Consider the following 24,170-nt stretch of genomic DNA (forward strand, 5'->3'; position numbering starts at 1 on the left):
GATGGAAATACCATGGCAAAATGCACAATACTGTAGACACAGACCAGTGGATGACCGGTGATGGGGTCATACTTTGACCTCCAAAAATACTCCGCTACTCTATAAAAGCAGCGGCTAGGTCAAAAAATTGTTGGGTCTGAGAGGATGTTGCCAACCACAGGATTGTTTTGGAGTGTCAGTCCAGCACCATGTGGTTGAAATCTCCATCTCTCTTGGTTAGTCTGGATGCCAGGCAGGCGTATGTATGATCTAATAATGCTGAAATTGATGGATACTTCATAAAATGTCAACATCTCAGTTGGGGCTAGCATACAGGCAAATGGTAGGTTACAGGAGACAGCTGGACACAGCATAAATTATGAATTTAAACACTAAGTTACTAAATCTGTTATGACACATTTATGATTACGGATGTAATCTTAGTTAAACCCAGGATAGGAGGGGAGTTCAGCCAGTGTATTGAAAAAAAATGCAAGTTTCTTCTTTTGTTAATAACAGAAAACTCAAATGTCTACTCAGCTTCTGTCACGCATTGCATGAACATATCTTTTGGCAACTAGATGATACCAGAGTGATTTTGATATTTAAATATTGGCAAAACAAGAATCCACCAAGAAGTGTGTGTGGCCTCACCTAGTACTACCATCAGTCTCCCTATAGGGAAATAATGACAGCTTCTATCTGAAGCCTCTTTTAAGTGGTCGTTACTAGAACCCTTCTGTTAAGACTCCCTCATCCAGACTACAAAAGCCAGGACCACGACGGGATCAGACTCCTGTCAAGCACCAGAGTGAGAAACACAGGATTCCAACCAGGAAAAATAAAAATTAAAGTCTAGCTTTACCACCATCCTCACACCACTAAATGCATGTTTCCAAAAAAACCCAAATCTTTGGGAGAAACAGTTTATTTAATTTGGAAACGACAGCTGCCCTACTTTGGAAAAACTATACACTCCAAACTTTAAAATCATCTGCATGTTTTAGTCATGATAAAGCTATCACAGACCAAAGTTTGAATCCATTTGGGACGTATGTCACATTTATTTCTGGTTTGTCCGTGGGATCAAGCAAAAAGTACAAAGCCAATTTGCACCAACTTTGATGCAGGGGCAGATGGGGCATGATCCAGGGAAGATCTCGATACTGATCCAGTTAAAGGGGCAGATCCAGGAGTGTTATTAACACTTTCGTTGAAAATGAATTTAGTGAAGATCCAGACAATAATTCAGGATCTCACAGACAGGATAGTTTGGTCTTGGCAGAAGTAGATTCTCCACTAAATTCTAGCTCCATCTACCATCTACCATCTTAGTTCAAAATGACAAATTTGAGAGGTTCACTAACGCTACGATTAGCTTGTCACACACCAGTCTCATACGAAATCCTAGAAGTTGAAGCAGAAGTAAGCGGAATGTTTGTGTTAATATAAGGGTGTTTTCACACATGTTTTGTGCGCACCCTAGTGCGCACCAAATGTTAAAATGATACATTGTTTCATACACTGACCCAAACGGGGCCAAATTTAGTGCGCACTAACACTGCAGGTGTGAAAACACTCTAAGTCTCAAATAGTTCTATCTTCCGACAGCAATCACTTACATAGAGTGTTTGGTCCGAAACACGGGTCTGTCAGTCACTCTGCTCTGCTGTAAGCCGAGGAGAAAACTTTCCTTGTATCCTACAACCTTTATCCAATGAGGAGAGAGAACGACATAAAGGGGCAGTCCTCTCTGTGTGTGCAGCCAAGGGATGCGCGTGAATGTGGTGACGTAGGGACGAGGGCCGGGACTGCTAACTCCATCTGCTGACAGGAAGTTAGCCAAAACCACCGGATCGCTTACTTCTGCTTTCAGTTGTGTTTCTCTCACCATAGCAACAAAATGCTAGTGTAGCCGATGTTCATATCTGGCCCTCTGCGCTGTTTCTCACAACCTGCCCTAGGTGGGGTTTGAACCCTAGTCTCCTGCACGGCAGGCGACGATGCTAACTGCTTCGCCAAGAGGTTGACAACCGCTTGGCAGGTTGGTTAGCATGTCCTTTATGGGTGGAGTGAGTGCACATCCGTTACACTAGCACACACAGTTTATGTTCATGTGCTAACATTTACTAATCAGCAGTAAACACAAAGAGCAGCTGAGGTTGATGGGAATACTCTTAACTTCGCAGGATTTCGGTCATAAACCAAAGTATATTTTGACTTGATGATGATGCCAGAGAAAGGGATATTTTTATTCTAAAGTAAAACTATAATATAGCCATGTCACGAGGGGTTAACCACTTCTAAAGCTTGAACGTTAAAGATTTTATTTTGTAGTAAACTTTATAATATGGGGATATGTAGTTGCCTTGACAAGTGACAATTGAGAGTTGCATGAGATCAGAAGTGTTAAATAGGGTTGACTGAGAGGTTATTTTCTGTTTCATAAAAGGCAAATAACAGCTGTACTTTGTTCACAGTAATTTTCAATAAATAATTGATTAAGCAATAACAATAAAACTTCAGATCCATTTCCAAGGCACTGGCAATACTTAACAGTATATTAGTCTTATTCTTGCGCCAGTGAAATTGTAGTAATGATTCACTTGTTGGAGAGTACTAAAGGAATTATGTGTCTTGACCTCAGCAGACTCCTGTGATTGTTCCAACACATTATGGCATGTATGCTTCTTCTCCTGGAATGTGTGATAGCTTTCACTCAATAGGAGGTCAGACTGAGTGACTTCCAAACAGAGCAGGGCAGAGAAACTGGAGCTCTGCTTATCTGAGCATCAGCCAAATGCTGGTAATTGGCGCTCCTTGGAGTAGCCACTTGACATACTGTTGGAGCGTCCCAATAATCACATCACCTAACTGGGTCAAACGACTGCTGGGAGGCTGCGAGAACCTGGACTTTGTTTTCTTTAGGTACAACAAACATGTCAAATATGATTTACTTTGAATGGAAAGGTATCTCAGACTGTTGAGGAACTATCAAATTGATGCCCCTTGATTTGTTGTTACATTTGTATCATGACTATATCGAAACTAAAACACTGTGAATACAGTGTTACTCTGACTGCCAAGTGCACCTTGAACTCATAATAAATGTTATTAAAACAGAGAAAAGGTATTTCATGCAAGAAATGACAACTTGTCCTTGTTTCACCTCACGGTTTACATTTTATGTTCCCAATATGAAAAAAGAAAAACTAAATGATTTGCCAATTGCCATTAGAAAAACAATTATTTGTATGGGCTTCACATATCTTCCATCAAGCATGCCTTTCACATTCATTAAGTAGTTATTGATATCCTGTGATCAATTTTATGATTTCACATAGAAGCAATACATTCCATTCAGAGGTTGTCATAGCATTTGAGTGTGAAACAGCTGCGGCAGTTGATGGATGACCTGCTGTTGTCCAGAGTGACGAAATCGGAAAAATAGTGGGGATTGATTTATGCCAAACATTTCATTTCAAATTAATTTAAAACAAATCTTGGATGTCAAACATTCAGCAATATATAGCTTGATGCTCCCATTAAAGGAACGTATAATTTTATTTAAACCTTTATTTTAACTCGTTGGTCACTGAGGTTTCCCTTATTTACAGGGACGACGAGTTTACAAGTAGCAGCAGAACACAACAATAACAGTTAATAACAACAGTTAATAGTTAATAACAGTTGCAAGATGATTTACAAAGGTCAGACACCATATGTTTAAAATCAGCAAGAGTAGGAATAATCTCCAGCCCCAAAGTATGTTGGAGAATATTCCATGAGTTGGGAGCATCAAAGGAAAAGGCAGATTTACCAAACTCTGAGTGTACAAAAGGGACTTTAAGAAATAATAAACCACTAGAGCGAGTAGAATAAGATCCAGAGCGCCATTCTAATAAAGATGAGATGTATGGGGGCTGTTTACCAGTAAGGGCCTTAAAGATAAACATATACCAGTGCTTCATGCGTCTGTCAGAAAGGGAGGACCAACCAACTTTTTCATAGAGTAAGCAATGATGAGTGTCATAACTATCCCCGGTTATAAATCTGAGAGCAGAGTGATAAATGGAATCCAGAGGTTTGAGGGTTGTAGCTGCTGCATGTCTATAAATGATATCACCGTAGTCCAAAACTGATAAAAAGACTGATTCTACAATTCTTTTCCTGCTGAGTAATGGGAAATAAGCTCTGTTTCGGTACAGAAAGCCAACCTTCTGTCGCAGAGTGGAGGCAAGGACATTAATATGCAATTTAAAAGTTAGCTTTTCATCAAGCCAGAGACCAAGGTATTTATATTCAGTGACTTGTTCTATGGATGAGCCATCTATGGTTAATAAAAGTGTATTGGAATCCAGGTTACGGGAACGAGTGAAAAGCATAAACTTGGTCTTTTTATCATTTAAGACTAATTTCAAATTAATAAGAGCCTCTTGCAGAAATTTAAATGAGAGCTGTAATTTCTCAGTGGCTAAATGTACAGAGTCAGCAATGCAATATAGAATTGTGTCATCTGCATACAAATGGGCATGACAGTCATTCAGTGAAGAGAGAATATCATTGATATAAATGGTAAGGACAGGACCCAGGACAGAGCCTTGTGGCACACCTTTGGTTACAGGCAGGAATTCAGAACAAAAATTACCAGACTTTACACATTGGCGCCTAGAAGATAAATAGTCAGCAAACCAATCACAGGCACTAGCATGTAAACCTATACTATGTAAAATATTCAACAGTATTTGATGATTGACTGTATCGAATGCTTTCGACAAGTCAACAAATAAAGCAGCACAGTGTTTTTTCTTGTCTAATGCTGTGATTATGTCATTGGTAACCAGAGTGATGGCTGAAGTTGTACTGTGATTGGCTCTAAATCCTGATTGTTGGGGACTGAGTATTGAGAAGGTGGAAAGAAAGCCCTTCAGTTGATTGTTTATCAATGTCTCAAGCACCTTTGCAAGGCAAGGTAACTTAGAGATGGGATGATAATTGTCTGGGTTATCCCTGTCTCCTCCTTTGTGCAGGGGAATGACATGGGCGGATTTCCAAACAGGGGGAAATTTGCCGGTAGAGATGGAAAGATTAAATATGTATTTGAGTGGCTCTGCAATAAATGGGGCTGCCAGCCTGATAAAAAATGGTTCTAAATTATCCTCACCAGTAGAGCTTCTAGGATTAATCAATAGTAGCTGGTGTAGTACCTCTTGCTGAGAGACAGGGTTAAGAGAGAAGCAAGGGTTAAACAAACAATCAGAGCTGACAAATTGTGAAGCAACAGTGGGCCTGAAATTCTGATCGAACAGAAGGCCAGCATCAGCAAAATGTCTATTAAATGCTTGACAGATGTTGGTTTCGCCTGAGACATCACAATCATTTACACACAGGTGTGTCGGCAGAGCACTGGAAACTTTAGGTTTAAGTAGTTTTACTGCATTCCAAAATTTAGCAGGGTTGGAAGAAGAGTTAGAGATCAGATAATTAAAGTACTCGGTTTTAGCTTTCCTCACAGCTGTAGTACAGCGGTTACGAATCTGACGAAAAGTGAGCCAGTCATGAGAGTTACCAGAATGTCTAGCACGAGACCAAGCTAAATTTCTGTCCTTGAACAAGCTAGACAGTTCCTGTGAGAACCAGGGTGTTACTCGGTTCTTAATTCTAATTTTCCTATGGGGAGCATGTTTGTCTACTAACGAGTTAAATGTCATTACAAAGCTGTCTGTAGCAGTTTGGAGGTCAGTGGCTTGGATTTTTGATTCAATATTACACGAAGCAAGGTCATTGAGGAAAGCTTGGCTGTCAAAGTTATTGAAATTCCTCCTTTTAACAGTGTGTGATTTTGTTTTTGGCAACTGTATGCTCCTGACACATGCTGTGGGGCAATGATCACTTATACCTTGGTCAAATACACCACAAGCAGAGATTCTATTACTATTGTTCGAGAAAATCAAATCAATAAGGGTAGACCGTGAATAATTGTTAGGATTTGGTCTGGTGGGCTCAGTAACAAGCTGACATAAGCCAAGATTCCCACTAACTTCTTTTAGGTAATTTGAGGCACCACCCAACCAATCAAGATTAAAGTCACCCATCACAATCATTTCAAAGTCCAAGTATAAGGAAAGTATTTCGGCTAGACAATCAATAGAGCTTGAGTCAGCTGAAGGAGGTCTATATACACCAACAACACAAAAATGACTATTCTTCCCCAAAGCAACCTTCAGAATGAGAAGCTCAAAACATTTTGGGATGGAGACAGATTTTAGGACTGAAACCTCAAGGTTTGATTTGACATATATTGCCACACCACCTCCTTTGCCAACCCTGTCACATCTGAAGATATTGAAGTGATCCAGAGCTACTGAGGAGTCACTGACAGATTCTTTCAGCCAAGATTCAGACACAACTAAAATCTCAGGATCAGACTGTGACAGGAGAATTTTAACATGTTCTAGTTTATCACGATGTAGAAGGCTTCTTATATTCAGGTGAATTAGTCCTAGGCCTTTTCTTTGCTTGAAATATTGTGGATTATTAAGTAGGATTGGAGTATGGTCTATGTTTGGTGGCTGAGATATCATAGGTTGTGTGGACACTGGTAATAGGTTAAAAGGATTAACAGTGGATGAGCGAGACGAATATGGAATACATTTCCTGGCAGTGATCACAGTAGTAATCTGTGAGACTGTGGGTGAGATAGGAGAATTAACAACAGCAGGGGACATTTTCTTAGTGATAAGATTTTTATACTGAAGTGAAGCAGTAATTTGAGTGAGATTGTAATAATTCACAGCTTTAAAACTGTCATACTGATGAGAAATCCTTTCAGAGATAATAGTTTGAATCGGGAGCACAACAAAAGAGGGTCTGTCACTGACAAGGAAAGAGGTAGATTGCACTCCAGACCGCACGGGGGAGCTAGAGGTAGAAACGGTACTCGGGACTGCTGCTGCAGGCGGCGCTGGCGAGGAAGAGAGTGCAACGTGGGTGTGTGATGATGACAGTCAGGCACATGACGAGTACTGGACACTGATACTGAAGTTAGTTTTTAGCATAGAGGTACCAAGGCGGTTTGGGTGAATACCATCAGATGAGAAGAAGTTGGAGCGGCCCCAGAACAAATTGAAGTTATCTATAAAACCTAATTTGAGATCTTTGCAAGTGGAGAGCAGCCAGGTGTGGAGGTAGAAGACCGGGCTGAATCGTTCTGAACTATGTGACAGTGTTGGAATGGGGCCGGATATGAACACCGATTTGCCAGCGCTGTGCAGGAGACTGAGGAGGAGTTTAAAGGGGAACTAAACCCCTCAGTTTTGGATGACGTGCTCTAAGCTTGAAATTCAAAAAATGCCTTGATTATGGGCGGGACTCAAGGGGGCAGTTGTCGGTCTGAGAAGTGAAGCTCACTTCCGCGTTCAAAAAGCTGCAATCCCCTCGGCTTCCTCTGGGGGCTGGCTCCAGAAGGGAGCAACTCCAATTGAGCCCCATGTTAAAATAGCCGATTTTACAGCTTTAAAAAACACATTTACAGCCTGGTACATTTCATTTTTTTGGTCTCAACCGATAGTTTCTACCCCCGCACACACTCTGAGGGGGGTGAATTTTTTTTAAACTCTACCGTTTTACTGTTATTAGGTTTAAAGTTCTGGCCAATTAGGGCGCAGAACCGTTGAGTGACAGGTCCGGCGACCGCTGCTACGAGGCCAGTGGGCGGGCCCTCGGCCGGCTAACGGCCGCACCGCTCCAAATATGGCAAGTAGAATCCAACATGGCGCGGCTCAAACCCCCGTAGTAGCGGCACAAAACAGACTCCCCCAAACCAATGGGTGACGTCACGGACGCTACGTCCATTCTTTTTACAGTCTATGGCGGGACTCCAGGAGCACTCTACGATCCCCCCTCCCCCCTGCGCCCCATTCACACCCGCGAAATCACACAAAAGAGAAAAAAAGTAATAAACACACATCGACACTTCTGCTAGCGCTAACGAGCTACTAACGAGCGACTCAACACTAGTAGCGCGGACACTACCAGGAGAGGACGGCAGAGCCGTGACACAGCATCTACAGCTGATCCGCCGGCTCGTTAACTCGTTAACGGCTCGTTAGCGCCGGCCGCACTAACGATTCCCATTCAGGCAGCTGTTAGCAGCCGTTAGCCGCAGCAGAGCAGCTAGAGCAAAGACGGTTTATAAACCAAGACCTTTCATGACGAGTTAGCTTCCTGTATGCATGTCACGTGGGCTTCTGCACGGCCACGCCCCTTTAGAGAGACCAGAGGCAGTTTGGAGTGTATTGATTCCTATGGGACAATTTAATGTGAACACCGATTATGATCGGGCCTTTCTCCCCACGGTCACTGAAGCAAATTTTGGACTCATTTTTCACAAGCCACATCTCTTCTGAACAGTTTGACACCAAAATGGTAATTTTCAGGGGGCGTCGCATGGCGTAGTGGTTAGAGCGGGCGCCCCATGTATAGAGGCACAGTCCTCGCTGCGGTCGGCCCCGGTTCGAGTCCCGCGTCGGGCGCCATTTGCTGCATGTCATCCCCCCTCTCTCTGCCTCCCCATTTCCTGTCTGTCTCAACTGTACTATCTATAAAGGCATAAAAGCCCAAAAAATATACTTAAAAAAAAAAAAAAAATGGTAATTTTCAGACGGAGAGATCCGGAGAAAATCCACTTTGTTCAAGACCTGTCTCTGTCTCTACGACACACTCTCGCGAGATTTGGCACAGATCTCCTAGGCAACGTCAAACAAACGGCCGCAAACTCCCGTGAAAATGATTTAAATTATTTTTGGCATGCTAAATATTACTGTTAGTAGTGTAAATATTTAATGTTATCATAAGAAAATATAAATATCTCACTTTCATCTACCTACAAATTGTATAAATCCACACACACACGATCACAGACGAGGTGGTGTGACGGTTGGCCACGCCCACTTAGAGAGACAGGAAGTGTATACCATTTCATATCATTGGAGCAGCCGCTCATGGAGTATCTTTCCATTTATTGAATATCTTTGGAGCAGCCGCTCATGGAGTATCTTTCCATTTATTGAATATCTTTGGCTAGAGTGCCTAGCAACCGTTAGCGGCAGGCAGCAGCCGGTGCTGATTGGTCGGGGAGCTGGTGGCCGGTGACGAAAGCTGCCTCCAAAACGTCATCTGCCTCCATCTCAGCCAATAGGAAAATTCGATTGTAATAGCCGTGTTTCAACCCATAGAGGGCAGTCACTCTACATTTTTACTACAAAATACACCAAATTGAAATATTTTGACTAAAATGTCAAAAGTTGGACCAGAATCAACTGACAACACTACCTTATACCCAAATACATTTGTTTTCAGCAGAAAAAAGTGGTTTAGGGGTTTAGTTCCTCTTTAACGGCTCGTTAGCGCCGGCCGCACTAACGATTCCCATTCAGGCAGCTGTTAGCAGCCGTTAGCCGCAGCAGAGCAGCTAGAGTGCCTAGCAACCGTTAGCGGCAGGCAGCAGCCGGTGCTGATTGGTCGGGGAGCTGGTGGCCGGTGACGAAAGCTGCCTCCAAAACGTCATCTGCCTCCATCTCAGCCAATAGGAAAATTCGATTGTAATAGCCGTGTTTCAACCCATAGAGGGCAGTCACTCTACATTTTTACTACAAAATACACCAAATTGAAATATTTTGACTAAAATGTCAAAAGTTGGACCAGAATCAACTGACAACACTACCTTATACCCAAATACATTTGTTTTCAGCAGAAAAAAGTGGTTTAGGGGTTTAGTTCCTCTTTAAAGTCAGCTTTTATCAGTTCAGAGGGCCTGAAAGTAGTGTCATTTATTCCAACGTGCACTATGATTTTGGATACCGTGGAAGGGAGTGCAGAAGCTCGGGGAGTTTTTTTTAAAATGACAGGCACAGTGGATCCTGGAAAGCACCGCGTGATTGCGTTGAAGTAACGGACGTGTTTGATAATGGAGTCCCCCACGATGAGAGTGGTGGGCGGGAAGAGGGGATGAGGAGCTTGTCGCTGAGATCCATGACAAGTGGATGGCAAGGGAGGAGAACGCTCATTTCCAGGAAACTGAAGATGCTGGGGCTCAGTGGACTGGCCAGGTGCATCCGACCCCGAGTCCTGTGGGGGAGAGGCGGCGGCGGCGGCGGCGGCTGGAGGAGCAGACGTCCGATCCGAACCCGAGTCCTGTGGAGGAGAGGAGGCGGGGGCGGCGGCGGCTGGAGGAGCAGACGTCCGATCCGAACCCGAGTCCTGTGGAGGAGAGGAGGCGGCGGCGGCGGCGGCTGGAGGAGCAGACGTCCGATCCGAACCCGAGTCCTGTGGAGGAGAGGAGGCGTCGGCGGCGGCGGCTGGAGGAGCAGACGTCCGATCCGAACCCGAGTCCTGTGGAGGAGAGGCGGCGGCGGCGGCGGCGGCTGGAGGAGCAGACGTCCGATCCGAACCCGAGTCCTGTGGAGGAGAGGAGGCGGGGGCGGCGGCGGCTGGAGGAGCAGACGTCCGATCCGAACCCGAGTCCTGTGGAGGAGAGGAGGCGGGGGCGGCGGCGGCGGCCACACCAATCATATTAGACAGAGGAGAAAGCTTCTTCTCTGCTCCACTGTAGGATCTGGATCCTATCATGCAGTCACGTTCATAGATGTGTTTCATAAACAGCAAAAAACAAGACAAGTGATGAGGTCACCATGGTGTATCAGTATCTCTTGCATGCTGCAGCAAAATATGTTTCATAAACAGGCCACCGATTGCTTCCAGTCCTCTCTTGCATTAGGGTGTTTAGGAGGAATGTACAACGCCAGACTAAAAACCACTAAAATAGTTTGATGGCCTCATTTGCACAATGAAGACAAGCAAAACAGGGCAGCTAATCCAAACAAGTGTCAACAGTAAATTCATAAAAGCTACTGCAAACCATGCTGCAAACTCAAACAAACTAATTCATACAACATGCAACCTTTTCAACAAAGTTCTTCACATTACCTTTTTTCAAACTATGTAACTAAAACTGTAGGTGAAGAAACCAAAGGGGCAAACAAAGGGGGGTTAAAAGAAAAAGACCTCTGGGTTGGTGTTGCAAACATGATGCAATAAATTACAAAAAACAAACAATGGGGAAAGTAATGAAAAAGACTTATGTGATGTGGACAATAGCCAACATTTCAACAGCAGTTCGTTTCAGCATGCAGTAGCCACAAAAGAGCTCATAGGCCTAGACTCTGTTGCTCACATGAAGTCACCAAGTCATTAAAAAACAATGGAAATAATGAAAACTTCATGTTTTTGTTCTTCACTGAGTTTAGCAGTATAATGCAATTCAACAGGCCCATAAAAGTCATGCAATAATTTATTCAGATTCAAATCTACAATGTATTTTGTAGTGACGTACTGGATTACTGTGTTGAAAGAGCCACTTCTTTTCAGTACAGTGCAGTAGGTTATATAAAGCTTCAGCCAATAAAATAATATCATCATATATTTGGCACTACATGTGTCCACATAAACTGAAAGATAAGATCATAAACATAGCACTAGTGTATTGGTTTGCATGCGATAATAAAAATGCATCTGATAATTGTTAACTCGTTTAATTACCTACTGACAGACTTACGGTACGTAGATTGATTGATTGATTGATTGATTCCTACTAACTGGAATATATACTCCTCTGTGTTGGAGAACAATGCAGTTCGTTAATGACCCTTGGCTACACATTGTAGACGGACAGAGCTCTTATTATCAAAGACAGCCAGCAGCAATGACTCACTCATTGTGAACAACACCAGCCATCTCTCTGTGTCTCTCTATTCTCTCTCCCTTACTCTCTCTGCAAGTCTGAAGCATAGTAGGAACTCTGGCTTGCCACGTGGACCCAGGCTACCTGCCAAAGCCTGTCCACATGCCTTGCCACGAGCACTCCCTGTGAGAGCTCAGGAGTACGCGGTTCGGAAGCTGAGATTTTGATTCTCTCTCTCTCTCATTTTTTTCTCTGAGACTGACATTTTGCCCAGATATGACCTACAGTCATCTGCCAAGTTCTGAGCCAAAGGTGCTGTAGAACAGCTGTCTGCCATACACATGATATACCTGCTTGCTGACACTTGGATAAGCAACGTAAAGCAAACAAATGTTTTTCATTTTGGACCACTTGATTTGCAGAAAGTTGAAAATCTTAACACAATAACGCCCCAACTCCTTCCCCCTCCACAGAGCTGTCAGTGTCTACTGCTCTGTAAGAGACAATGTGAGGGATTCTATATCACAATCTTAAAAACGTCCCAAGATATGACATTTGTTTGCATCCAAGTTGTCTTTTTCTACTCTAGAGGTTATGTTTTTACACCAGATTTTTTTTATCCCTGGTAGATGACTTGGTGATAGCTAAACATTCCTGAAGTATTAGAAGATTCTTGTGGGTCATCTGGACTTTATACTTGTGGGGTTTTTTTTCTGAACTGAGGGTGGTCTGGAGCAATCACATTTGCACAAATCAAAACCTCCTGGTGCGTCCCACATTCAAGAAAAGCATGTTGAGCGTGACATTGGATTAAACTATCGATGCCACCTGTGTGTTCTCACTGTCTTTGGAATAATCCAAAGAGCAATCAAAGTTCAAAAGATGTTTGATCTGTTTGGGTATGTGGGGGGAATCACATTTATAATCCCACACCAGTGCAGATACTTCACCGTGTTTTATCGTTGTTTAAGAGAGACCCGTCAACCCCGCCCATCATCGCTTTGCTTCATTCCCTTTGCTAATATAAGGTAATTTTGTTGTTTGCCAAATAATGACAGAGACAAAATAAATTTGAGCTTAGGAAGCAGACCATACTAAATGTTTATCAAAAACATCTGCTGAGAAAAAACATCCAGGCATCTTTTTGTACTTCTTGTCCCACAGTGAGCTGTGTATTGTGAAGTACAATATCTGACCTAGATTTCAGCTGGTAACAGTCTGGCACAAGTTTGTGGTACTTTTTCTACAATTACAGAGGAAATGCAGGGCTGTGAGAATGGTCAGTGTGATGGTTCAAAGAGTTAGCGTGATAACAGCTAGCCAAGCTGTGTCTAAACCCACAACATAATGTTTTGATGTAGTTTTTGTGAGACGAACAAACAAGATATGTGCTTACACAGCCGAGGAAGTGATTTCCAAATGTATGCCTCACTGGCACAAATTAGTTGGACTGTTTGTACTGTTCATGCTAATACAAACCTGCCACTGTTAGTTGTGAGCTATGCATTAGGTTGCAATTTGAACCATTATTGGTGAATTCACGCAACTACGTAAATAAAGATATATTTATACAACACCGAAACATAAGGGGAAAAGGTGCTGTTACATTTTTTACTGGAAAGGAAAGGTCTGATTGGTCAAAGTTATCTGAGAGCTCAGATCTCCTGGGTTTCACATACTTCTGCAGGTGCTACTTTCCCTTTCTCACTCTAAAAGTGCAGAAAACAAAAATAATACACTGATATTGCTTAAAATATTGCGAAAGAATGTTTCATGTTTAACTTTTTGGAGATCATTTAATCTTCAACTTGTTCACATTGACATCAATTTTGCCCAAACTTTTGCATATACTGTATATATATTGTGGGGTCCTACGGGGGCGTGTCCTGGAGGGCAGGTATTCCCTTCATAGCAGGCCCAGGAGAACTCCAGAGGGGGAAAAATACCTTTCCCATGATGCCCAGGGAAGCTGGCAGGTGTGGGGAATTCCCGATCGGGGGGGGGGGGGGGGGGGAAAAGAGGAAAAGGACTGAGGGTGGCTAGTTTTTGGGACCAGGGAAGTTTGGTTTTTTGAATTTGATCAAAAGAGACTTTGTAAGACGCCACAATAAAGGCTACTTTCTGTTTCACTCCTTGGTTTTTGTCTCGTTCCTGCACACCCGCCACCTGGCCGGATAGAAACGCCCCCTTGTGGTGTTACTAAATATATGTTTATTATCGGACAGCAAAGAGGCACTGGTCACTAGACCTCAGTGATCTCCCTGTACTCAGTGGACACAGTAATTCTAATATGTAAGATAGTCAGCCCATGTAGTGCTTTGTTGGTAATTAAAATAATTTTCAAATCAATTCTCTTTCTTGGCTAGCTAGTGTAGATAGTTAGCAGTCTGGCCGCTGCATTTTGAACCAACAGAGAGACTTCTCTGATGAGTGAACAATCAAGGGTAGTGAACAGTTAGTTGCAATAATCAAGAAAGAGAGAAAAGCACTGATTTGTTTTTCTAGATCTTGAAATGATAGAAGAGATTTGATTTTTGTTTATCAATTGATAGAAACAGGAGAGGACCAGCTTATCCCCTTAAAACTGTTTGACAATTTGCCTCAACAACACAAAACAGTTGACAGCATGTTCTCTCTGAGCATAAAGTTAGATATTTTAGCTATTTTATTATTTTTCTCCACAGCTTCCAGCATTTGTGCTTAGCTAGGCAAACCAGTGGTCGCATAATTACCTATACAGGCCCATTTGTCTGTGATACATACTTCGGAAAGACACTCATCTTCTCAACTTGGAAAGAAAGTAATGTTTCCCAAAATATCAAATTATACCTTCAAATATGGTGAGCTCTGCCCATGTATTGAAATATAAAGAAAAGTGGTCTGTGAAAAGTATTTTTTGTCTAAAATACTTGAATGGAATTTAACTAGGACAACGGAGACGGGAGATTAGCATATATTTTAAGGTTAGTTTATTGCTAACAGATGACTTTGTGACTGAATTATCCACTATGAGGTGTCATAATGAGTGGAACAGTCAAAAGTTAGATCTTAACCAAGACAAGGAAAAACCTTTGAAATCACTTAACACAACTGCTGCTGCGGATAACACCAGTGGGAGAGGCGTTTATAAGTAGACAATAAACTGGATCTCATGGGAATTATAGGGTGGGGAAGGGTGTGGAGGCTATTCTTTTTAGCCAAGTTAATCTTGTGAAAAACACCAAGCACCACATGACAAACGTGACATCAAAATTCTCACCATGCAGCTGTCCAGCCATCAGAGAAATATGTAAACCCCAGAGGTGATATCAGACATTTTAAATGTGTTAAGTTTGGTGTTTTTATACTGATACACTGTAAGAACATTTATTCACTGCTGGCTACCAATGTGATGAGTTTCTGTTGTGAATTAGCATATTTTCAATATTTCACTACGGATATGGACATTCCAGACAGGACAGTTTCTTCTTTAGCACAGAGGATAAAATGTCTTTCTTCTCTTCCTGCTGTCATCATTATCAATGAGAAACACATTGTTCAACTACCTTTTGACTTTCTAATTCTGGTTTCATTGTGAGGTCAAAGCAGATTCATGCATATAGCATGTATATACCTGTATCACATGTATGAGCATTATAAATATGTAATGGATTCTAATTCATTTGACAATGTATAAATATGAACTAACCTACATTTTGATGAATATAACGTGACCAAAGCTTTTCCACACATGTTTAATTACATATATGACCGGATGATACAAGATAAATTTGCAAACTGTCTGCTGACCGCATTGTGTCGGTCAAAAGGGCGTTTTCTGCCCAAAGCTCTGCTCTTTCACTTAACATTCACTGTAGTTAAAATCATGGGTGCTCATCAGCAACCACACAGTGTGACTAAGTGACCTCATGGTCTTACATCAAAATATGGCCGACCAATACACAACAAAAACACAGCTGGAGTTACTATGCAAACACACAAGGAGCTGAACCCTGCTGATTAAGGGAGGGATCTGCTGTGAACAAACACAGAAGGACGCCGACTTAAAACCATAATTCGTTCATTAATTTTCATTGTCACCACACTTTCAAAAAAGCCACATTTGAGATGACGGTATCAGTGAAAGACACACATACAAACACTTACACACCCATGTCGCCACATACCCAACAGCAGCTAATCTTCATGACAGAATCCCTCTTCTGGCTTGGAGCTGTGGGTGGTGCAGGCATTACCACACAGTGGTACAGTAGGAGGGGTGTACTGTACATTAATGCTGCGTGCCAACAGATGTTTTTAATGAGTGGAAGGCTATTTCAGCTGAAGCCTGAGAAAGCGGGAGAAGGATAAAGAATTCACAAGGAGCAATGCTGTCATAAGCACAATATTAAAGTTGTCCAAGGAAAACAGTGTTTAAAGTTGTGTTATGATTCCATTCAATTCAGATCATTAAAGTAGGGTTTGTGGCTACCTGACCTTTTTCCTATCATCAAAAATCATCAAGGAAGAGCCAGAGGCAAGGAAAGGAACGCTTATTCCCATCAAGACTTTCGCCGTGACTCACCGTTTGGCCATGTGATGTGACGGGTGATACTATGTTTCCACAAACATTGATGCTGTGGTTAATGGCAAGATGACATGGATTTTTCTATGCCTTATCAGTCAGTACACTACAGTGTAATATGCACCTGCCACTGCATTGCCTTATATAGACAGAAAGCGAAAAACTCTCAATGACAAATAGCTGATCCCAGGGCAGTGATATGTGCCATATGTGCTTTATCACTACATACGCAGTCCTGAATCCACAGACCGGCCGCTGTCAAACACATTGGCCCCTGTGTAAAAACCCAGAAAAGTACATTTTCATATATTTTTGTATAAAAGTGCATTTCTACAAATAGCTGACTCGCTGTAATATATGGGTTATTGGTCTTTCAATGTAGTACACAGCAGCCATCATATGTAAGGAAGCCGTTCTGCACGTGTTAATCTCTCAAAATGAAAGGGGAAGCCTTGTTCTTTTTCTGGAGCTGGCACTCCTTCACCTCCACAGGCTCTGTAATTAGGTTCTGATGGGGGGCTGACTCTCCTCTGTGGCAGTATAGCGGCTGGTGCCAGGCTGCATCCACCCTCACAGGCTCAATCGACCAACTCACTCAACCAGCTACTACTAGGCTGACTGCACAGGAATGTGCAGGCCTCCTTGTCTTCCTCAGGATATCAATCACAGCTTATTGGGAAAGGATATCGCCAGGTTCTGAAGTCACCGATTCTGAAGCCCTGACTGATCCTTTATGAGCGAGTGCTCACTGGGGAGATGTGAATAACTCTCTCTTCCGTGTAAAATTAGACAGATCATAGATCCAACGTGGCCAGAACGCAAGAGACAGTGACAAACGTGCAAGTCCAAGCCATGATTTAAAATCGAGGGGGAAAACAGATTCAGTGGGGTTGAAACAGAGACATGATGATGTCTGTGTACATTAGAGTCTGCTCTGGAATAAGCAGACAAAACAAGCAGGTTCCTGAACTGCTGTCCAAATGGTTTCTGTTAGAAACCCTGACTGCTGCAAGCTGCTCCCAAAGAAGAAAGGTAACTGCAAAACAAAAGCATATTTACTTTTATGACCACCTTTAAGATTTATAGCCCACTATGTGGAATGAATGTCTGACTACGAGAGATTTATTGTGCATGCAGTATATTTTAAATATATGCCACAACAGTGTAGGGGGATTAAGGTAGGTTAAAAAAACAGCTACTTTTTAAGCCCGACAGGTGTGGTGTTCTTCAGCCTGTCCATTATTTTGTTAAATACTGCAGGAAAAAACTAGAATACAGTAAATTTAAAATTGTTTGTCATTAGTAGTCAGACGATGAATCATCTGCATCCAGTTAGTCGCAAGACAAAGTCTTGTGTCATTGTTTAATTCATATAGGCAGGCCTGCATTAGATGTTTCAGCAGTAATGAAGAACAGATGATGGATGGATGATGGGGAATTTTACTTTCTCAAAAACTCCTTTAACTCGACAAGATGATTAAAGGGTGGGAAGGGAGGGAAAGTAGGTTACACAAACTAACACATCCAGCTGTCCAGTAATGTCACAGTTTTGTACTGTTGGACAAAAGGCAGCTCCACATCACAAGTAGTGTCTTGCACAATTGTGTATTGCTTTATTCCAAAAAAAAGAAAAAAGAAATTCTCACACAATGGCCACAATTATTGAGGAATAGCAGTGTTGCACTCATTCACCCGTAGCACCAGTTCAGCAGTTCAGTCTTTACAACTAGTTTGAATTCTTATTTACGATATCTGGGAATTTCAAAATGCAATCAGTCACATATTCATCGAAGCACTCCCTAAAGTTCAGCTATTGATCATGCGGACATCTGGTTGAACTCAACCAATTCCCAGTGGAAGTGATTGCAACTAAATCGTGTAGTGAAAACTGGGCTTTTGAGATTAAGTCAGTTTCACCAGACAATGGATTCAATCATATTCTCTCACATCTCCAGGCTTTCTTCCTGCACTTTTCACTGAAACTGCTCCTGTGCTGCAATGTCTCATGTTATTAGTGTTAAATTCATTATTATTTGCTTTATTGGTTTACCTGCCAATGTTTTGTTCTGGGAAATCGATCAATCTGTCAAAAAGATCACACTGTTATCGCAGTTTCCCAGAACCCAAGATGAGGTCATTATGGTTTGTCCAACAAGTGGTCCAAAATCCCAAAATATTCCGACAAGCGGTTGAAAGAAGAAGAATTTGGATGTGATAAAGTCTCACCATTTCCATTAGAAAGATTAGTTAAAGGGATAGTTCAACATTTTGGCAAATTGGCCCATTGCCATAATTGCTATAGTCATAGCAGTAGGTTCGTTACCTTTAATTGTAGGTGTAAGCTATTTTTAGTACAGCGGAGCGCAGCAGCTGGCTGCTCAGAGCTACGCTATGGAGGCTAACGGAATTTCTTGGTTTCCCTCATTAAACTCATCAAATACAAAATCCCAAAACTCCACAGCGCTTTTGTAGACAAGTTGTGACCTGCACAACCACCACGCTATGAGATAATGACGGAACGATACGAAACGGAGCCGTTTTCGAGGTAAATTCATACAAAACCGCTGATGCGCGTTGCGTTCAGGGACAGTTTTTCAGCAAGCAGTCTCCGTATTTACCCTGTATTTACCTCGAAAACGGCTCCGTTTCGTATCGTTCCGTCATTATCTCATAGCGTGGTGGTTGTGCAGGTCACAACTTGTCTACAAAAGCGCTGTGGAGTTTTGGGATGTTGAATTTGATGAGTTTAATGAGGGAAACCAAGAAATTCCGTTAGCCTCCATAGCGTAGCTCTGAGCAGCCTGCTGCTGCGCTCCGCCGTACTGAAAATAGCTTACACCTACAATTAAAGGTAATGAACCTACTGCTATGACTATAGCGATTATGGCAATGGGCCAATTTGCCAAAATGTTGAACTATCCCTTTAAATAATTAACCAATGATCCAAAATAGCAACAGATTCATTTCCAGTTAACTGAACTTATTCATTGTCTGATCACTTCAGCTTTAGGTGCCACACATTTGCAAGTTTAGCAAATCTGACAAATGATATTTGGTAATTACTTTCCTGAGAATTGGTTTGGCATTTTTGTAGTGCAGTTTCTTCTTACTTATCAGCATGTACAGCAATACTGTCAGCTAACAAACTATCTGTCTGGATAATATCAGTCTAGGTCCACTGACTGAAGACAGTTGAAATACTGATAATTCCTCAAACACTAAGCTTTGTTTGATTGCCATTTCTGTATTATATCAGATGAATAACACATGCATTTACAATGGGAAAGTGAAATTATTAGACCAGTAACATAAATATTGTAGACAATATGACATAGATCATGTCCTACTCCAGCACTGGGATTCAAGTACTGTAGTTTTTCCTTGCCAACATCCAGTAGTGATAGTAGAAAACGGCACCCTAGGTTCACAAAACTGCATAATAAAGTTTTTATGACTCTAAAAACATCAAACACTTTTCCACTGATAGACTACACAAATGATGAGCATGCCATCTGGTATTAAAATACTGAGTGAGATAAGATCCTGAGATAACTCACTGAGCTCACGTCTAGGAGCAGACCCAACCTCATAACCAAGGAAAATTTTTTACAGTTCTCCACTGATGTGGTCGTGATGTACAGACCACTCAGAGATGTGCAGCACATAAAGGGTGAGTATTATGGGTTGGGGTACAAAGTAATTCAGAATTCATTAAATATATAAATGCAACTCAAAGAATAGACAAATCATGGATATAGAATGCAACCATAGACCAACTCATGCTCATATGGAAAGAGCTAAGTCCCTTGAACAATGAAACAACAGTCTGAGACAGAGTTTCACTAGCAGGAAATAACGCACAAGAGGCTTTATAATATGACCCTCCTATGGAATTGTGGAAATGTGGATGGAAAAATGAGGCAACCCTCAGTTCCAAATTACAGAAGCTTACACAATAATATTTTTCTCCATTTTCTAATATGGGTGTAACTCCCTGAGGATCAGTAACAAAAGATTTTACAAGACCTTGCCATCGATGCCCCACTGGGCTGACCTTCTAGTAACCTCATCTGAGAGCAGAACTGGATGGTGTCTGATGGCGCTCTGGGAAAGCACATTGCTATGGTGTTGTAGAAAACATACCTGCAGTTCGCTGAAGTTTGTGTAGGAGCTCTGGATGGAGAGAAATTGTTCAGCTGGAAGAAGAAGGCGCATCTTGGAGTCAATGTCACTCAGCTGTTCCAGGTCAGAGGGCTCTAGGGTGTAACCTTGGCCTGTCAAGAGGGACACAGCCCACATGTCCTCCTGGAAGAAAAGCATCACTGAAATAAGTCATTGCCCAGTGGATATAAGCTTGCTTTATTTTGTAGTAACCTAAATTCAAGACTGATAATAAATAATAATCAGCTGTTGCTTATTCAGCAACCTCATAACAGTGATGTCAAAAAGAGAGCGATTCTAGGACTTGGAATCCACTTCTGGTTGGCAAATGGTAAGCTGATGACTCCTCTTCCCACAGCGTGGTCAAATGCCAAAACTGACAATTGTTTCTCAGTGATTGTATGGCCCAGTGAGACTGCCATTATATTCTATGGGAAACAGTGGGTGGGTGCTGAGCTCATCATGGCCCAGTGGTGATGTAAGATCTTGTAGCAGGGCTATCTTTCCAGAGAAGAGCAGAACTCAACAATTAACACACCAGTAACCTCTGAACACTCTCAGGAGGGATAAGAAGAAAGCTGGCATTAGAAAACAAAAAAGCCTGTAAACTACATGTCGGTGGAGCACTGCACAAAGCCAAAAGTTAACAACGCCTACGAATTCTTAGGATCCTGATTCATGGTTCAAATGTACAGATCTGCTCTGATCGAGCAACCACCACAAGCAGCAGCTTGTTTGGACTTTGCTGAATGCCTCAGTCACAGACGTCAGAAATCCTGCAGCTTGTCCTTTGTCTTCTCGTGCACATCAGTAGTCAACTGCTTCAAATATATAAGTTATTAAACAGACATAACATAAAAATGTCATGGACAGAATGATGGAATCAAACCATTATTTACAATGGACCTCAAAGACAAGATGTAAAACACAGTCCCAGAAAAAAAGTTTTACTCTGAATCTGTGCCACTGATGGTATAGTCATGATAGCTTGGTTGATATAAACCAGTTCCATCTGTAAATGGATCGTTGGTTCATTTTAAGAGGTGTAGTGATATGCTTTCTTGCCGAGTGAGAAGCCTGAACTGGCTGCAGGTGGCAGCTTTACAGTATAAACATGACAGTGGTATCCAGCCTCTTATCGAAATTCCTACAACTATTACTTCTTCCAAAAGGTTTGTTTGGAAAACTGGACGGTCCACAGTAAAGAGAGACAAGAAACAAGAGGAGAGAGGTGGGGGTATAACATGCAACATAAAGTCCAGATGGAATCAAAGTAGGAATGTTGAAACTGCATTTATGTCTCAAGTAGAAATCAGTCAGTTCATTTTTCAAAAGAACAGACACACAGTTGTTCTTAAATCCCCAAATTGAGAGCTACTCTTCCTCCTTTCATAGTATCAACATGAGGCTATAGATGAGGTGCGAATGTCAATGCGCCACCTCTCCTGCACCAAGATGTTCTACGAATTCTGACTGCTGATCTATTGCCTCGGGTCATCAGAACAACATAAAAGTGTGGAGCTTGTTAGGATGAGAGTCACTAACATCAAAAAGAAAGTGTGCGAGCAAAACAGTGAGCAGTGGCTTGTGGTTGATGTGTCCTGGGGGAATCTGCCAAGAACTGGGTGAAGTCCTCAGAACTGAAGACACATCACTGCCAAAGTCCTGGTGACATAAATAATGTGCTTGCTCCGTTATGGCTATTCATAATAGCAGGCCTTGCAATAACAGGAAGTCTTCTTCTAGCCAGTAAAAAAACCCAGAGCATCTGTGCTCCCCTAACTTTGGTATCTGTCGCCACAATTACTCCAGTATTGTTCTAAAAGTCAAGGCAAACATCATAAATAGAGCAACAAGAGGTAAAAAAAAATGCTGGCAAGCCGTCCTACGGATGCAGAGCTGTCGGGGTCAGCCTAAATGGAACCTTATGTGAGAGGTAAGTATGTTCCCTCTCTCTCTCCCACTCTCTCCCCACAGACTCCATCCCATCTCAGTTCAAACTGGCCTCACAGCTGCCAAAAGGGCTATTAAAGCAAATTAAAAGTGAGAATAAAAACATTTGAAGTTAGGACGGTGAAACGGTCTACTGCTCCGGGTGGAACAGGATGAAGAGCCATCAAAGGAAAACAGGAGGCCTCATTCTCTTCGGCTTGAACACCCTCACTAAGACAACACAGCTTATAGTATGACTATATGAAAGATCCTGGCTTCTGAATTTCACAGAAACACCACAGAGGAAATTGTATGATTATAAAAAAAATAAATCCTTAAAATGTGGCATATGAACTGCATATGGCACTTCACATCTGGTTCATCATCAGAACCATTCTGAGGAGTCAAAATTTTCTGACCAGAGGCTGTCTCAGCTGCCAAGCAGTCATTAAAACATGGATATTTGACTGATGTTAACTTTGTGTGAGCCATTCTGTGGTCCAAAGAGGGGCCGATTTATTCAAAAATATCTTCAACAACATCATTCAAAAGTTCCAAATGTAAGATAATGACATGCATTCCAACAAATAAGGTCACAAAAGAAAATTAAGACAGGGACTGTTTAAAAGGCTGTGACTAAACACTTGAAAACAACAACAGCAGAGATTATCTGCTGCAATCCTGCTCACCATAAGACCTGTAGACATGAGAGGGAACTATTAAGAAACCCAAAAAGAGGAACTGGCCCTACAGCATATGTTGCCTGTTAGCGTTTCATGTCAGCCTACCTCTGTGTCTGCGCCTTTGGCACTGTCCTCTTCCTCTTCGTCTATTTCTCGGAGGAGCTCGGCCAGACGCTCTCTCTCCGCCTGGGTCAAAAGCATTTGGCCCCCTTCACCACTTACTAGCTATTGCATTACACAACATTTGGAGAGACGAAAAAAGAAACAATGGAAATTATCATTTGCATCGCATTTCTATTCTTTTCCGTGGTGCCCTGATTGGATTAAAATAGGTATTTTTTCTTGAACTACAAACAAATATTTTCCTCATTGGAAAAACAAACAGTGGAGAGACTTGCTCTAAGTCATGCGATAAACCCCAGCGCTGCAGTTTGCCCAACGTGAACTTTGACATACCTCAATGTTCCTCTTGACAAAGTCCTTCTGTTTTTTCTTGCCTTTGGAAGCTTCACAGTGGCTGCCATTAGATTGATCTTCCCCTGTCTCAAATGATTCTGTTGAGCTTCCTGGACTCTTTTCACCTGTTAGACAAGCCACTTTTTAGATCCCAGAAGGTAAATAAGTAAGTTAAAACTTTAATAATAATCAAAATTTGAGATTCTGCAGCAGTCTTTTCGCAGTCAAGAGTTTTTAATCTGTCATCTGACCCATGTAATTTAAGACAGCAGCTGCCCAAGTAATCTTGAAACTGGTTGAAGAGTAATTCATTTCTAAAAAAAAAAATCTAATGCTACAGGTTGAGTGAGAAAAATGTGCCTCATCACAAATATAAGAGGTTCATGCCCCCATGACAGCAAGCAGCAAGCTGCCTAAGTGTTCTTCACCAGGGAAAATGCACTGAATTCCTCATGGGATGCTGTTTTGGAGTGGGAGACAAAATCATCTATTCCCAATCAACAGAATAAAAAAACACGAGAACTTGATCAGAAAATTGTTCACGAGTCACATGTGGGTAATTTGTTATGCATTCACCTCTGGAAAACTGCTGTAATATCTGAGTTAGTTCACTGCTGTCTGCAGGGGAAAAATAACAGCCACACGTTCCCTTAGC

The 24,170-nt window shown here is 42.0% G+C and overlaps 1 protein-coding gene across 1 annotated transcript in view; it reads right to left on the reverse strand.

Annotated features, from left to right (window-relative positions):
• Positions 1-24,170, reverse strand: part of fsip1 (fibrous sheath interacting protein 1) — a 47,561-nt gene that overhangs the window by 21,647 nt on the left and 1,744 nt on the right. Inside the window, exons 6-8 of the mRNA XM_085766881.1 lie at positions 23,516-23,640; positions 23,165-23,284; positions 20,427-20,588 (exon numbers count right to left, since the gene is read on the reverse strand). Of these exons, the coding sequence (XP_085623007.1) occupies positions 20,427-20,588; positions 23,165-23,284; positions 23,516-23,640 (407 nt within the window). The remainder of the gene's footprint in view (positions 1-20,426; positions 20,589-23,164; positions 23,285-23,515; positions 23,641-24,170) is intronic.

The sequence above is a fragment of the Trachurus japonicus genome, chromosome 22, assembly GCF_045865225.1.
Source record: "Trachurus japonicus isolate A0001 chromosome 22, Traja_1.0".
Classification (NCBI taxonomy): Eukaryota; Metazoa; Chordata; class Actinopteri; order Carangiformes; family Carangidae; genus Trachurus; species Trachurus japonicus.